This window comes from Malania oleifera, chromosome 1 (assembly GCF_029873635.1).
Source record: "Malania oleifera isolate guangnan ecotype guangnan chromosome 1, ASM2987363v1, whole genome shotgun sequence".
NCBI classification, from domain to species: Eukaryota; Viridiplantae; Streptophyta; class Magnoliopsida; order Santalales; family Ximeniaceae; genus Malania; species Malania oleifera.
Window position 1 is genome coordinate 60,596,223 of NC_080417.1, and position 16,548 is coordinate 60,612,770.

The following is a 16,548-nucleotide window of genomic DNA, read 5'->3' on the forward strand; positions in this document are numbered from 1 at the left end:
ATTTCGTTTCAGATAACCCGTGGTTCACTATGCCCCTCGTGATATTTAAATACATTCAACAAATTAACAACATTTTAAATTTTATTCTCATTATAATATTAATTATCCTCATTAAAATAAAATAAGTAAACAAATAAATGGATTAATAGTTTATAAGTCATTACTTGTGGGGGTAAAAACCTTGCACAATGACATTTGAGGAAGAAAAAAGAAAAGACTTGCTAGGAAACCCAAAATAATCATTTTCTGGATAAATGCGAATGCCACGATCGGATACTCATTTTTCAACTGTAATTATTTATAAAAAAAAACAAGAAAGAAAGGAATATATCCCTGGAGCAGCATTTCTCCAAGCTCTACGGCACTCACAGCACTCCCAGCAGGCCTTAATTTTCACAAGCCGGATGAGAAGTTGAATTTGATATTTTATTCCCTGATAAATACGGGACAATGAATATATACTATAATGGGAACTGCTTGCTGTTTTCCCATTCATTGTAAAGAGGTTATGTTATAAAAGGTCCATCCAGACCTTAAAGAATAGCAGTTCAGCCAACATCCTTCACGAATTGCCTTTCCCAAAATAATATAAGAAACCCTACAGTTGAGCAAAAAGGAGTTCATTCCATGTGTCTGGAATGCCTGGTAAGCACCAATGCAAACAATCATGTATGCCCTCTGTACCTTTAATGCCATAGCGGGACAAGTGGCCTTCATCTCTTAGCTGAGACATAGCAGTTATATCCAAAATCTTAACCTTTGTGCCCTTGACGGCATCCTCAACAACAGGATCATCTGATTCATCTTTTGAAACTTCGCCTCCGCCAGCCAGTGGAGTGGTATTATCACAACTACCTCCAGTGTTCCAATCGCCATTAGAGAAATGCCTGGGTGAAAGAGTCCTAAAGAAAGCATTAAGCCGTGGATACAATGGAAGCTGCGAATCAAGCCATTTAACCACACTATGAACTGCAAAATTCTTAGCATTACCAATTGGTGCAAGCTTCTTATCTTCATTGGGCATTCCATCCACATACATGACCCATCGGTTTGCTCTCATCTTCCCTCTGTTCCAATGATGTCCGGTGTTTAGAACCAAAACATCTAACTTATGCAGAAATCGGCTCAAGAAATCAGGTGGACGGTCCAAATGCATTGCAAAATAGGTTGCAGGGTCAGTAATGTTAATAGGCTCGATGTTGCAGAGGCTGGCTGACCAATAATATAAAATGGTGGTGTTAGTAGTAGGGAACCAGAAAGCCCATCCATCAGGACGAAGAGCCCCTCTAGCTTTAAGAAGACCATATTCCATTCCCATGTCCTGGACTTCTGAGTGCTCTTGGCCACCAGTGACCATGCACATTAGAGACTGAAATTGCTGTCTCCCCAAAGAATCTCCTACAAAAGCAATTGTCTTGTCCTGCATTCTGGAATTCACTAAAATTTAAGGCCACCAAAAATAATGAAGAACCAATTTTTGTGTGAAACCATAGCAACTTCATCATGCATAATTACTTTCATGGTCCAGAAGGATTTCACAATTTATAAATTATTCAGAGATATAACCAGAAATTTTAAAATTCAAAGTAAAAGGCATGCTGAAAGCAGTGAAAGAAGAAAAGGTGAGTGATAACCTCAATAAAGAAAAACTAGCTTAGATCCATGCCCTTGATTATAAATATCAATTGTGAATATGCATCTAGGTGGTAGAACCATTTTCCATTCAACATCTAGAAATCAGTACAAAAAGGAAATGATCTATGAGTTTTCCATTCTGATCCTCCTCTTGAGGCTGAGCAGTAGAAATGAAGTGCGGACGTAACATTGGACCAGCATGTTTTTTTATTTGTGTTGGGGTTTTTTTTTGGAAAAGGAAGGGGGGGGGGGGGGTGGAGAGGCACCAATGATGTTGAAGTGTGATCTCTACACAATTCATGGTTGAAATGCGAAACAATGCAAATGGCAGCAAAAGAGGGGAATAAGGGTCCACCTTTTCAAGAATGCTGAACCATCAAATTCTCGCATTTTACAATTTTCTGGTTGCCACCGATATTTCTCATAAGAAAAATCTGCTCGTTGAGTCAACCTACATGCCCACATAGGTGATAACCACTGCTTACATCCAAACCCAGAATACAGAGGTCGTCGGCTATCTGCAACCCATCTACCCTTTGCATAATTACAAACTGCAGCCATAAAAAACTGGAAACTGTTGGGCGGGGGACATAAATCTCTAAATTTATCCTAAGAGCAATAATTAAAATCATATAAGCACAACACCCCCCCCCCCCTACCTTTCTTTGTAGGATTCTCACTACTATTTTCCATGGAAGAATATGCAGCTGTAGAATTTATTTGAGCTGCATCAAAACTTTGTACTATTTTATCATGCCTAATTTTCTCTGTAGCAAATGACAGAGAATAGTCTTTCTCAATATGCTCCTCTGCAATAATAGAAACCAGGGGTCATTAGGACCATTCGAGAGTATCCAAACCATAACAGAGATACAGAAGAGGAAAAATCTGGAAAGGAAAGAGGAAACCTATACTAAACTTCTGAGACTTGTGAAAATCACCACCAAAACTAAAGGCAGGTCAACGGCACCTAAACAAGAATACTCATCGAAAATTGTATTTGATACTTGACAGCAGTCATTGCTTAAATTTAATACAAGCAATGTTTTATCAAGGCTCGCCTCAAGGCAAGGCATGCCTAAAATGCCTTGAGGCTCAATCCAATATGCCATATCCCAAAAAGGCTCACGCATTACACGCTAAGGCTTACGCATTAATACAAAAGACACACCTTTTGCACCATTTTAGTTGAGGCCTCGCATTTTAATCTCAAGTTAGATTTGGCTAGAAAATTTGAACTCCATGCATATATAGAAGGAATGCCATAACATGCATTGATTTTTGAAACTCTTGAACCTCAACCTTTCCAAAATAATTGAGTGTTATATCTTAGATATAGAAAATAATTTGAAACTTCATAATGATATAGCTATCTCTTGTCATGATTTATTTAATGAATTCAAGTAAGAAGTTTTTGAATGTCCAACCAGCAGTTTGCAAATTGTATTTGATTTTTTTTTTTTAACATCATATTTGCGATTGTCTTAATTTTTATTTATTTGTAAAAGATATGAAATTTATTTACATATTTTTTATCTAAAAAAAATTCTCAAAAGGCTTATGCCCCAACACCTTAGGCTTTTAAGGCTTACACCTCGCCTAAAAACGCCTTGCGTTACACCTTCACCTTTTAAAACATTGCAAGAAAGTAATCAGAAAACAAATGAACATATTAATTAATTATTTCTATATCAAAAACAAAAATATTTTTAGAAAAGAATTGTGGCTGCTTGTGCAATACAGTAAACACTAAACAGAGGCTTGTGATATGAGAAATTATGGGGCTGTTTGGTATCACAGTCAAAATTATGAAAATGAAAACTAGAAATAAAACCTAAGAACTAGAAACCAATAACCTATTTGGTTCATATTTGTAGAACAAAAAGAAATTAAGAACTTAATAAAACAAATCCTCATTTTTGTCTTTGAATCAAATAATAATTAAAAATATGATTAAAATAATAGAAGTACAAAATAATACAAATCCATAATACTATAATAAAAAAAATAACATAATATTTTTACTTAATTGTTATATTTCAAAATTCACTTTACAAGAACAATCTTGTTACACGTGACAATTGAAAAATAATAAAAATATTTGTAATTAGATTTCATTATTATATTTTTATTTTTTTGGTATTTTATGGAAATTTTTATTTGAATTATATTTTAAATTCATATGAACATTTTATAAAAATATTAGTTAAAATTATTTATAGATATTAAATTTTCTATACAGATTGCCAAAACAATTGAAAACCATAAAATCTGGTTTTCAGTATTTTCCCAAATAGCGGAAAACAAATAACAAATATAGAAAACTAGCAACATAAACATGTTTTTATAATCTCTCTCTTCATTGTACAGAAATGAAAACAGAATCAGAAATGAAACCAAACAGACCCTAAGTTAATAAGTTTCAAATATACAAAACTAAAAATATTCTAACATATTTATCTTTTAATATCTTAACTATTTAGCAAGTCCATCGATTTCATCTATAAATAATTGATAGTTATGCTTGGCTAACATAAGTTTACCATTTGTTTACACATTTAAGTTCCAAAATTTTAGCTTCATTTTTTTGTGACTTCTAATGAGAGATTTTTCAATGCTCAGAAAAAAAAGACACAACACATTGATAAAAAGAATTATAATCAACTAACATGCCTACATGTACACAGCTAAATGCTAACCTGAAGAAGGCAGCACTAACTGATCTTCTGCTGATAATGTAGTTTCAAATGGGATTTTTTCCCAAATCAAAAGAAAAAAAAATGTAAAAAGGAGAACCATCAGAGCAAGAGACAGTAGTCTCCCTCTCAATCTATAAGAATTTCCACCTTTCATCTCCACAAGTGAGCTTCAAAAGAGTTGGATCTAGGATCTCCCAGCGAGTCAAATTATAATAGCCCTTTCTGTAATGATGGACAGGTGATCTTAACATTCAACAAGTGAAATGGTGTAAGATGTTGAAAAAGAAAATACATTATTTCCCATCAACTGCAATTTTCAAGCTCTTCAGCTGTCAATACAGAAAAATATAGAAAAGACTTCAGTTAGCACTAAGAACAACAAAAAAATTAAAAGAAAAAAGTCAGTGCAAAAACAAGTCAAAATAGAACATCAAGAAGCTTTTAGTGTTTGCACAGGAAGGGTTTAAGTTATACATCCAAGGTAATGTGACACGTGTGCATGCAATCACATGCATAATTCGATTCAATTTGTACTATTGAAAGTGAACAGAAACCAAGAAGGACCATGTAGCTGTAATACAGCCATAGAAATGGGGATAGCAATTTGATTTACTAATGTACCTGGGATACAGTTATTGAATTGCAGGCAGTGAATAAATTTACTAAAATGCCATTGCGTGCAGCTCTCTGGTCAAGGAAACATTGGCATAATAATTTCTTGGTGGAAAAAAAAAAAAACCATCAGATTTTAATTGATTCTCCAACTCAATAACAGTTATACTTTTATCTTTTCTACTAGCATCTGGGCATAAAATCTCTAAATACAAGCATCTGGGTGTAAAATCTCTAAACTAGACAACACATGCACTGTCAATCAATGGATAAAATGCAGATATTATAAAATTTGAACAACAATTTCCTAAACAACGTAAAATCTGATATCTTGCCCATTCATTATGGTGCTCAAAAGAGGGGGTCCAACACCAAGTAATTTGAGGTCTTCTGAGAATATGCTGAATTCTTCATGTACTAACTAGGGAGCTAAATGGCCAATGCATTCTAGTGGTCTAACGCAAAAAATTTTCAACATCAGAAAGCCTTCCAGAGGCAGTAACAATTCATGCCCCTGAAAATCTGGCAATTTTTGTTCCTTGACAAGAAGTTGAGCACAGTGGTTTTACAAAAGTAAAATCTTCTTTAACTTTGGTAATTGTCATGAATATAATAGGTAACTTCTGTTTTCTACATCATTTCATCAAAAATCCAAGAACTCAAAGTTTTCAATACTCCATGTGCAGATTGACCCACAACCTCCAGGTGCTAGTCCCACCTTAATCAACTCTTAGCAACAAGGTAATTGAGATGAGATTGAAACCCTCAACTAATAGAAAACATATTGATGCAATTATCAGTAGGTGTGGTTTGCAGGGGATATTTCAAAACTAACCATAATTGAAGATTTGAAACGTAAATATGTGCAATTTCCTGTTTTGTTAAAGTTTTTATGTAAACATGTGTTTTAGTTAATTGCAGGTATAAATACTTGGCTTGTAAGTTGTTTGAGACTCTCTCTCTCTCTCTCTCTCTCTGCCCTGCAGCCTCTGCCTCTGCCTCTGCCTCTTCTTTCTTCTTCCCACTTATTCCCTTCTCCCCTCTGTCCTGTTCTGGTTAGCTGTTCTATTTCTGTTCTCTGCTGTTTCTAATTTCTATTGTGTAATTCTGCCTTGCAAAGTCTCTTATTCTCCTCCCCTTCTCTTTTTCTACCTATTTATTTCTCCTAATTCTCTCTATCTCTCCCTGCTTCTGAATTCTGTTCTTTTCCTACATCATGAAGTCAAACCCATGAAATTTCTCCTCTATAAAATAAGAAGTAGAAGAGAGCACTATGGCCAGGAGAAATAAAAGAAACTAAATAAATCAACAAATCTAAGTTTATATCCTAAATAATATCAAATTTCTAAGTTGGATTCTACAAGCAAACAAATCACAGAAATGTGTTGCTCTTCAAGTATTCCCACCGGTGTGAAGAGAAATTGCACGTGCACACACACGCATGAGTAAAAGGAGCAGAGAGACTCCTATTTGCCATATGTATAGTTGTTGCGACACCTATTAGATAGCAGGGAAATCATAAAAGCATCAACCTAACAACAAATTCATCAAATCAGATAACCAAAGAACAAAATTGAGAAGAGAAAAGCACGCATGCACCAATTCTGGAACATGTTTATAATTTAAAATCTCTGAATAAATAACTGCAGTAACTTACAATACCGAGGAGAATCATAAGCAAATGGCAAGCGGTAAAGTCATGCACCGTCAAAAGAAAAATAAAAGTCATGCACAAAAAAATCATGGTAGCTAGTCAAGCATGCTTAAAAGAAAGCCAGCATCTACAACTTTTTCATGATAGTTGGGCCAACTCCTTAAACAAGCTCTGAAATTGGTCTGGAACTTCTTCATGATATTAGGGTTAAATCCTCAAACAAACCTTAAGCTTTCAAGTACCAGTCACAAACATAGTCAAAACAAAAAATTAAAATAAAACATTGCAAATCCAGCCGCATCAAAATTCCAATCCAGATCAGTACCTCAAATAGATATCCAGAAAAGCAGTTAATAAGTCACATTTTCTTCATATTATTGCAACTAATTGCCCTTGACCGAGCAAATTGACGGAAAAGGATTCTTATGCCAATCACACCTAGTGGGACTTAAGGTTGCTTCTTGTTGTTGTGGTTGTTGTATAGCAACTAACACCGTCTTCATAGTTAACAGGTCCAAACATCCTCCTAGGCACCTTATTGATGACAATTGCTCTCTTTTATGTAAACAAGCCCACATTCCTTCCAAAACAACTCTCTAGACTATCCCATCTCCCAAACTCTTTAGAAACACAGATTGTTAGTAACCAAATGCACATGAATCCATTTTATGAACTTCAACTGGTAACCTAGCTGTAGCATTTAACGAAGTTGGAACTTGAAATTGCACATCAATTCTCTTTCACCATTCTTCACAATAATAAATAAGGATTCATTTCATAGAGACCTGACAAGTTTCAGCCTGACTCGTCTGATTAGGAAGTTAACAAAAGCATGGTAATCAGAAATTAAATAAAAATCAGCATAGAAATGTAAGAAGCCACTTGAAATTCCTAAATCCATCTTCATCATATGCCCAAAAGCCAGTCATTCATCCATCATCAATAAAATTCAATTCCCATAGACCACAGAAAACTCATACTCGAATACCGTTTCACTATTCCGCAATATTTTCAATAACACGAAATAATCAGCTAGACCAGAGACTCAACTGGGTAACGATCACAAAACACGATTCTACGAATTCAATCAAACAATCAATCTGATTTCGAAAAGAAAAAAATTTATGGTTATTACATGAAAATTGAGAAGCATGGGGCAATGCAGAAACAACTTGATACATATTATGGACATTACAAACCAATCGGGGCTTAAATGGATAAAAAAAAATACAAATATTGCAACACAAATCATCTATGAGAAGCCTCAGAGATCAATAGAAACTTTAGAAAACACGAAAAAGAGGAAATTGTACATTATTGGTATACTATCACAGAAACATAGCCTGCGTCCCTCGCTGTGCTTCCTCGGTGTCGGGGTACCGGGGGTACGAGAGAGAGAGAGAGAGAGAGAGAGAGAGAGAGAGACAGCGTGTGTGTGGTGTGGGATTTCAATAGAAGTGTTCGCCTTTCCAATCATGTTTGTGGACGTTATCGATTGGCTCGCGAGCCGCCGGTTCTCTTACGACACCTTCGGCACATGCAAGGGAATACAGTATGTTCAGTGAAATCCCACTTACTAGATTTCATGAGCCCAAAATTTTCATTTGATTTGCGTTGCTGGATGTTGGATGAGTATTTTGTGGAGTTTTTCCTCGTTTTATTATTATTTTTAAATAAAATATTAAATACTCTGTTTAGGAAAAATTTTTTCAATTTAATATTTACGTAAGTACTGCGAGGTTTATCACGTGTCAAAAACCTAAAAACTCTGGTCAATTAAATCTCGCAGGACACAAATCTTACAGTTTGGTCTTACGAGATATTTAAAAAATCTTGCAACTTAGTGATACGAGATTTGTCACGCATGTATATATATATATATATATATATATATATATAAATTAAAAATGCATATTTATCATTATTGATATTACTTTTTACACCCAATAAAAAAAATAAAGAGCTGACTTATTTTTTTTTTTTTGGGAGTCTGTTTCTTATTAATTAACCCCTTAAATGCATGTTTGTTTCTATTAAATATTCATATATATAAAGAATAAATCCAATTTAATGTTTACGTAATTTCGCAGGTTAGTGCTGCGAAATTTACCATGCGTCAAAAACTTAAAAACTCTGGTCAATTAAATCTCACAGTTTCGTCCTATGAGATTTAAACAAATCTTGCAGCTTAATCCTACGAGATATTTAAAAAATCTTGCAATTTGGTGCTACGAGATTTGTCACGCGTATATATATAAAATTAAAAATGCATATTTCTTATTATTGGTCGTTGAAGAGCAAAATTACTTTTTACACCCAATAAAAAAAATAAAGAGCTGACTTATTATTTTTTTGGGAGTTTGTTTCTTATTAATTAACCCCTTAAATGCATATTTGTTCTTATTAAATATTCATATATATAGAGAATAAATGTTTTAAATTTTGTACCATAATTGACCCCAATCACTGTCTACCCAAAATGATAAAAATTTCTCAATTTTTTAAATGCATACAAACATCTATAATTGGCCAAGTATTAATATAAACAATAATTGAAATTAAAATTGTGTTTGGAGTAATACAAATTTTAAGTATTAAATTTTTAATTTTATAAAATTTTACTTAATTCACAAAAATTAAAATTCAAAACCTAAAAGTTTGAAATTCAATTTGTATTATAAATTTAACACCAAAAACAACAAAAAGTCTTAGTCATTAGATGAATAATTTTCTGCCAATTTACCCGATCGAGAACATTTTCTTTTACTATATTATGAATTATTAAATTCTTTTTCACTATCCCATTTCAAGTTATTTTAAACCTAACCTTACTCCATTTCATGTTAGAAACGGCAACTCACTCACTCACTCCTCCTCACAAGTGTGTTATTGTGTTTGCATCTCAAATGTTCAAACCATCAAATTCGTTCTTTCTTTATTTTATTTTCAACCGGTGTTATGCCTAAATTATTGTTTACTTGAATCTTATTATTTTTTGTTTATCAAACCAAATATAAAACAAGTAATAGAGATATTTGATAATTGCACAACTTTCATTCACATATACATGTTGGGGAAAATTAATAAACATTCTCAATTATATATAAATAATACAATGATGCTATATAAATGTAATGAAAATAATCAATGCTATAAATGAAATGAAAATAATGCTATACTACTCAGTGTAGCAGCAAGGTCATCTCTGGGGTCGTGTTGGCTGTCATCTGCATCAAGTATCCTGTCCCATCGTCATCCTGTCTGTGGATCATCTCCGCCAAGAGGTACTACGTAATCATCATTCATGCCAAGTGCATGTGGAGAGAACTGATATAATGTCTCTGGACGAGAACGAGGCGGCATATCATGTGCATCAATCTCCCCACCGAAAATGTCGTTCAATAAAAATGACATCGATGGGGTGACAACAGAGTCAAATGGGGTGTCAACCTATCTATTGGACGGTCCCGCAATATCATCTGTTGACGAAGGCACATACGGTGCTAACGGATCGAACACATACTCCACCTGTACAACCGGTGGCGAGGAGATAGAACTCACTGGACGACTAGAGAAGGTATGTCGTCCTCCTACTGGAGTTGCTCGACCTCCTCATACTGAAGTTTGTCGATCTCCACGTGTAGGTACATTAGGTCTAGCAGCTGGGATCCTTCGGCCTTCCTCGTGGACAAGGTCCAAAGCAACACTCATCAATCGGTGGATAGCAGAATCTAGTGAGATCTAATCTGTCTCATGTAGTATGTCAGCCTGCAGGATACGAAAAAAATTGGTTAACCTATGCAGATCGTAATGTACACATAACAAAAGGAAGTATGGGTTAAAGTCTTCTTACAAGGCTCAGATATATAGTAGCGGTCATATCGACGAAGTGTTGTGTGATGGACCTATACCAAGTAAAGTATGGGTCATATGGACGCATTGGACCATCCTCCGCTACTCCTAGTATGATGTACTCTCGCCAATGCTCCCACGCAGTCATGAATATTGCGTGCGTAGTCACCCAGTTTGTGACCCCTCGACCGCGTTCATCCATGCCATGGAGGTCATCCCTAACTACATCTACCCCTGACATCAAGAAGCAATTGGGAATGCCCTGTCGATAACCGAATTGCTGCATGACTCGGTTAGGGAGATACCACTCAATAATATAAAAGCATATGAGTGGCACTCGGACTACCCACAAGTCACTCCCGATTGCATAATCAGGAGGTAATCGTGTAGGGCCTCCATAGGAACTGCACTTAAACATAAGTAAAATGTGAGCGAACTATACGTATCTAGAAGAAAGAAAAAGACTACTATGTGCTACACTTTAATCAGACTATACCTCATGCTCCCAGTGCATGTCCAACTCGAACCTGTATCAGGGCAATGTGTGTTGCATAACCGACGGCACCCTCAAGTCGTTCCTCCATCTGTATAAGATGAAACGTAAGTTTACAAATGTAACGACTAGTAAGTATTACGAATTAGTATTTGTAGTACTTATAGAATGAATGAGAAAGGATAAATGATGTTGGTACTAACCGGTATGCGACTGGGAGTATGTCAACCAGACGACCATCCTAGCCCCTTTAAATTTGTAGGAAACCTCGTCGCGTAGGAGTTAAGGACGGAAATCTCTCTCATGCCCATACCTGTAGTAAGCGGAGTGGGCCAGCAATCTGTGTCTTCGATAGGTGAGCGGCATGGCACATCTCCCTGTAAAGCCACGCCCAAATTTCGGACCCCCAACTGTACAAGGGATTGGTTAATTGTGGGATATTGACTTAAAAATTGATTAACCAAATTGATATTTGGTTAATGATTTAAGGTGTGCCATATTAATCACAAAAATAATAATAAATGGTGGAAGAAGACACTAATCCATGCATGAAGGTTATATTTCTTTTTCCAGTTTTTCAAAAAATTTAGCAAATGTCAATTGCATTTCTAGTTTATGGAAAGTTTCCATAGAAAAGTTTTTAAAAAGTTTTTTGCTATTGAAATTTAAAATATCCACTTAAATGTTAGAAAACTAAAAAAATAATTTGATAACTTTTAAAAATGCTTTATTATATAAATACACACACATACACACACAAACAAAGAGAAGGTTCTAAGAAAGTTAAAGTATACACAATTGTGCATCGGAATTTAAATGTAGAACTCCAAGTTATTTTTAGAAAAAAAAAATAAAATGAAAATGATAAAATTTATTCTCAATATTAAACTTTTGTAACCGTCCTCAAAATCGCATTGACATAAAACACCCGATGCACAAGCTCCCAGGCCATTCAAGCTCTTAAGAGCATAAAATATGTCATCACCTCAAATTTAAATATAAATTCCAAATTATTTTTCAAAAAAAAAAAATAAAATTAAAATAACTTTTTTATACAACTAATTATAAGAACCTATTATAATTATATAATCCTTAGAGCATGCATTCCTTCAAACCTCATTATAACCCAAAAGCCACAAATAGGAAAAAAAAAAATTGAAAAAATGCAAATGAAATGAAACCTAGCCTTAGTGGTTTCCGAATGCAGCCTTCAACCAAAAAATCGATGAAACTAATTTAGGAAGCTAAAATAACAAAACTTCAAACTTTTGGTTAAATCAGAACTTAGTGAAACTAATTTTGTTTTACAGTAAGAAAAAATGCGTACCCCATTTTCCCCTTTTTATAACATTCTCGCTTGGCCATTCAAATGGTCACTTGCTCAATCCACTCTTGAACGGTCACCTACTCGTCCACCAAACAGTCACCTGCGCTCATACACCTTCTATTGCTATCGTCCTCCTCTCTGCTCTCTTTGCAAACGGGGCTCTACAAATGACCCTCTGCAATGAACGGTCACTCTGTTTACGAGTAAAATGAAGGGGAAAATACCAGATCAAACAAATCTTATAGGATGGTCCTACGAGATTTGTCATGCATCACACGCTGTTTCATTTCCCAAGCAAATCTTGCAGGACCATCCTGTAAGATTTGTTACCATGAGTCACCACGAAAGTGCGTCTCTCTTTAAATCTCGCAGTTTGGTGTTGCGACATTACGTAAGCATTAAACTGAGAAAATTTTTCTCAAACAGAATATTATTTAATATTTTATTTTAAAATAATAATAAAATGGGAAAGCTTGTATTTTGTGCCTTCATTACTACTATTAAATACTTTTATATTTCTTAAAATTATATTAAATCACAATTTTATTTATTGTTATTTAAAAATATGTTAAGAAAACTAAAATATCTATGCAACCAATTAATCAAATTAAGATATTAATTAATTTAATCAATATTCATATAAAGTTCAAAACTAACTCTCTTGGCCTAGCATAAAATACCTCAAATCAATACTAAAATGATGCATATCTATGTGCAAGCTTATCAATGATGGTGTTATCAATAGTGAGGGTTAAATTTGTAAAAAAGTGCGAAAAACTTGTTAATATAATCATGGGAAATTAAAATGTTACTAGTGGGTCGATCTATGGTGACAAAGATATGCTTAAAGGTGAATAGAGTTTAATTAAGCTTTAAAATTTATATACTACTTGGACCAATTAATTATTTCTAAATTAATTAATTGTTTTATGGATATCTTGATCTTTTCATCACCTATAAACAAATGGACCTAATTTCCGGAAATAGAAGGACCTAGACTCTATTTAATAAAAATGACTCAATAATAAAAAAATTAAAAAAAATAAAAGGGACTCGAGTTTTAAAAAATAAGGGACACAATTAAAAAAATATAAAGGACTCAATTTTAAAATGAAAAGGACTCAACAAAAATAATAGGGACTCAATTTAAAATAACAAAGACTCAATTTTAAGGATTTAAGAAAAATGACTTAATTAACTGGGATTCCAATTAGATACCCAGGACTTGATAGGGACTTAAGGACTCGATAAAACATCTTTCGCAAGGACTCAATTAGATTTTTCAAAAAGGATCCTCCAATTCTCAGGATACAAAGTTGACTTATTACGAAGGGTCTCCTAAAAAAGAAAAAGAGAGGTCGGGTTAAAATTGGGGTGTCTACAATGTTCATCTCAAAACTCGAGCTCTCAATTTTTCCCCTTCTTTTACTTCTTTCCTTAGCATATTAGCTAGCTTCCTCTTCAATTCCTTCAGCCCGGTTACTGTTCCTTTCCACTTCTAATGGTAAAACTATTGCCTTGCCCAAAACTCCTCATAGTGATCCTCTTAACTTATTGGGATGAGGCATAGTTCTATCAAGTCCCCAAACATATGGAACCTTATAGCCCTTTCCTTTGTATAGCTACCAAGTCGGGTATCCTAATGAAGTATAGATGGTGCTTCCTTCCTTCTCTAGAATCCTTAGGCTAAATTATGCTATCTTTGTCTTCTCAATCAACTAAGGAGCTATGTAATCTTTGTATTGACAATAAAATTTATGAAGACCCACGACCCAGGGTATAAAGTGAAAATCGATAAGCTAACATAAAGTTAAGGCAGGTGTATAGCTAATACAACTGCTAGCTTTGAAGAGTGGAATCAAAGAAATATTTTATATCTCAATAACATAGAACAGATAGCCATCCACTTAGCTTGCTATCTGACTATTTTTCCCTCTAAGCTCTCAAGTACCTTAGCTATGTCAATCTTCTAATGTCCAACAAAGGATTTCTTTCTTGCACAAATACGCTCTTGAATAAGTGAGGTACCATGTGTCCAAAAAACTAGATATACAACAACTATATGTAGCATAATAGTGATCCTTTACCCTTCTCTTGGAAAAAAATTGTGAGAGAAAAATGTCTCATCTATAATAGCTCGTCCCTTATGCTTTATCACAAAAAATACCATGGCAAATCTATAGTCAACAATGTGTGCAATTGAAGGAAGCAAAATCAATCCATATACAAAAAAAGAAAACAACTAAAGCCTCTACCTAGGATTTGAATCATCAAGATATCCTCTAAATAACTCTCTAACTTATCCTAGTGCCAACCCTCAGTCTCTCCCTTCTTCTGAACTCTGCTAGCTAACTCCTTAGCTTTGACCCCAATGGAACTAACCAAAGATTATATAGGATTAGCATCTAGATCAAAGATGAAGGCTCGATTATGAGCTACCTTTGGAATTTGAAGCAACTCCTCATTCTCCTTAATGAAAGGGATCATATAAGTGGACCAAAAAGTGAAGCATCTCTATATAGGATCATAATACTAGATCATGTCAAGAACGTCGTAGCTAACATCAACCCAAAGCACACACATGCTATGACCATAATCAATTATAACCTTCCTCTAATCATGTTCAGGAAAAAAAATTCTACCAATTCAAAACCTCAATAATGTCCTATTTCTTCTTCCGAAGCTTCATTTTGTCTAGTAAAGTACTCTGATAGTCTAATGGAATAGCATCTCTCTCATTTGCATGACACTTCTTTAAATGATATGCCTCCTTTATGAATTTATCTGGTCTCCCTGACATATTAAGTACCTATGTAATTTATTTCTAAAACAACTAAGGATAAATGCATGTCAAGGATCATGTCTGTAGCTCCATATGTCCTAGCATGTTGTTGATCTCCAAATATCAAGTAAAAAAAAAAGCTCTATCCTTTGGAAGTCCATAGGTTAGAACAAATCGAATGAGGTAATTTTTATCAAACCTATACAAAGGATAGAGCTCCATAAAGGCCTTATCTTCCCTCTCCTACATCCTAAAAGCGTAGGAGCCCAAGTATAGAATTTATGTAGTGTAGTGTAAAGTGTATGAATTGGAGAAAGATGAGATGCAAGATGCTGGAGCATGGCAAAGCATACAAGGCATGGAATAGCATAAGTCTTCTAACGTGTGTATATATATAGAAAATTAGCATAACAACACATGTAAATATACAATGAACACCTAAACAAACACATATACACACAAGAGGCAACTCGACTCTCACAAGTCCCCAAGAAAGTGATTAAAGTTGTTAAGACCAGGCTTCAATAGCCCATTTTAGTTGCCAACTAGTTTGGTGTTTAAAAAACCAAGTGTGGATAATTAAATTGTTGATTATCTAACTCATGCCTTTTATTTTAGAAAACATAGTCGCCACTTTATTTTAGTTTTTAAAAAGCAAAAATAAAAGAAAACCTTTTAAAAGAGATTTAGATTCAGGAGTACAATTGTAAATAGGGAAGGTATCCCCTTTTATTATTATTATTTTTCATGGAATTTAAAGAAGTAGCACACTACAACACCCATTCCCTAAAATGGTTACCATAATTACCTTGTGTGTGTGTGTGTCTCCATTAAGAAAAATCAATTTTCTAATGAAAAAATCATTTTAAAAACTATAGAGAATGAGTTACAACAATGGTTGATCAACCATATATAGAGACATTACTACTTTATGCCCCTTCAAAATGAGCATATATTCACACAATAACTTAAAAAGAAAAAGAAAAGAGAGAGAAAGAATTTTTTTGGTTAGTACGACTACGCCTACATTTTTATGCCTATTTTTGACCAAATTTTATTTATCTTGAATTGAGTGCATAAGAAAGGTTTTAAACCTCTCTATATACCTTTTGCACTTTTAATTGCATAGCAATATTTCATGGTAAAAATAAAATTTTAAAAAGAAAAAAATAATTCCTTTGGGGTTTATTTAGGTAGTTGCATTCTTTTGATTAATTTAACAAAAAAATTCATATTTTAGTGTGCCATTCATGGGTTTTTTGCCTTCGCAATTGCGTTATTCTCTTGTTGTTAACCTTGTTTAATGATATTGATTGCTCACATAAATGCCCCTATTTTCTTAATGCTTGATTTTGGAAAAGAGAAAGTAAGCATGTGTTTACTTTAAGTATTTGCTTATTACATTGCTCGTTGAAATCTTGATTGATGCATGTCTATTCATGCATGGTTAGCATTTTTGGGATTCGTATAGGGACCCGAAAAAATAATAATAAA

The 16,548-nt window shown here is 34.1% G+C and overlaps 1 protein-coding gene across 2 annotated transcripts; it reads right to left on the reverse strand.

The window, feature by feature from the left end:
* Positions 1-218: 218 nt before the first annotated feature.
* On the reverse strand, positions 219-8,230 carry LOC131165338 (protein trichome birefringence-like 16). Of its 2 annotated transcripts, none has more exons than XM_058123035.1 (5): positions 7,914-8,230; positions 4,482-4,663; positions 2,295-2,444; positions 1,991-2,186; positions 219-1,427 (listed from the first exon to the last, which is right to left on the reverse strand). In XM_058123035.1, exons 2-5 carry the CDS (start codon positions 4,486-4,488, stop codon positions 599-601), a joined length of 1,182 nt encoding a protein of 393 aa, XP_057979018.1. In that variant the 5' UTR covers positions 4,489-4,663; positions 7,914-8,230; the 3' UTR covers positions 219-598. The 2 variants fall into 2 exon arrangements, with proteins under 2 accessions (XP_057979018.1, XP_057979009.1); XM_058123026.1 differs by having other exon boundaries at positions 4,335-4,663.
* Positions 8,231-16,548: the final 8,318 nt, after the last annotated feature.

Bases quoted from the DNA above. Each gene is read 5' to 3' on its own strand.
- LOC131165338 (XM_058123026.1), bottom strand. From the start codon at position 4,488: ATGAAAGGTGGAAATTCTTATAGATTGAGAGGGAGACTACTGTCTCTT. The intron at 2,187-2,294 runs GTAGGGGGGGGG...TTATGGCTGCAG, and splicing joins TGAGAATCCTACAAAGAAAG to TTTGTAATTATGCAAAGGGT. The intron at 1,428-1,990 runs GTGGACCCTTAT...AGTGAATTCCAG, and splicing joins GGTTCAGCATTCTTGAAAAG to AATGCAGGACAAGACAATTG.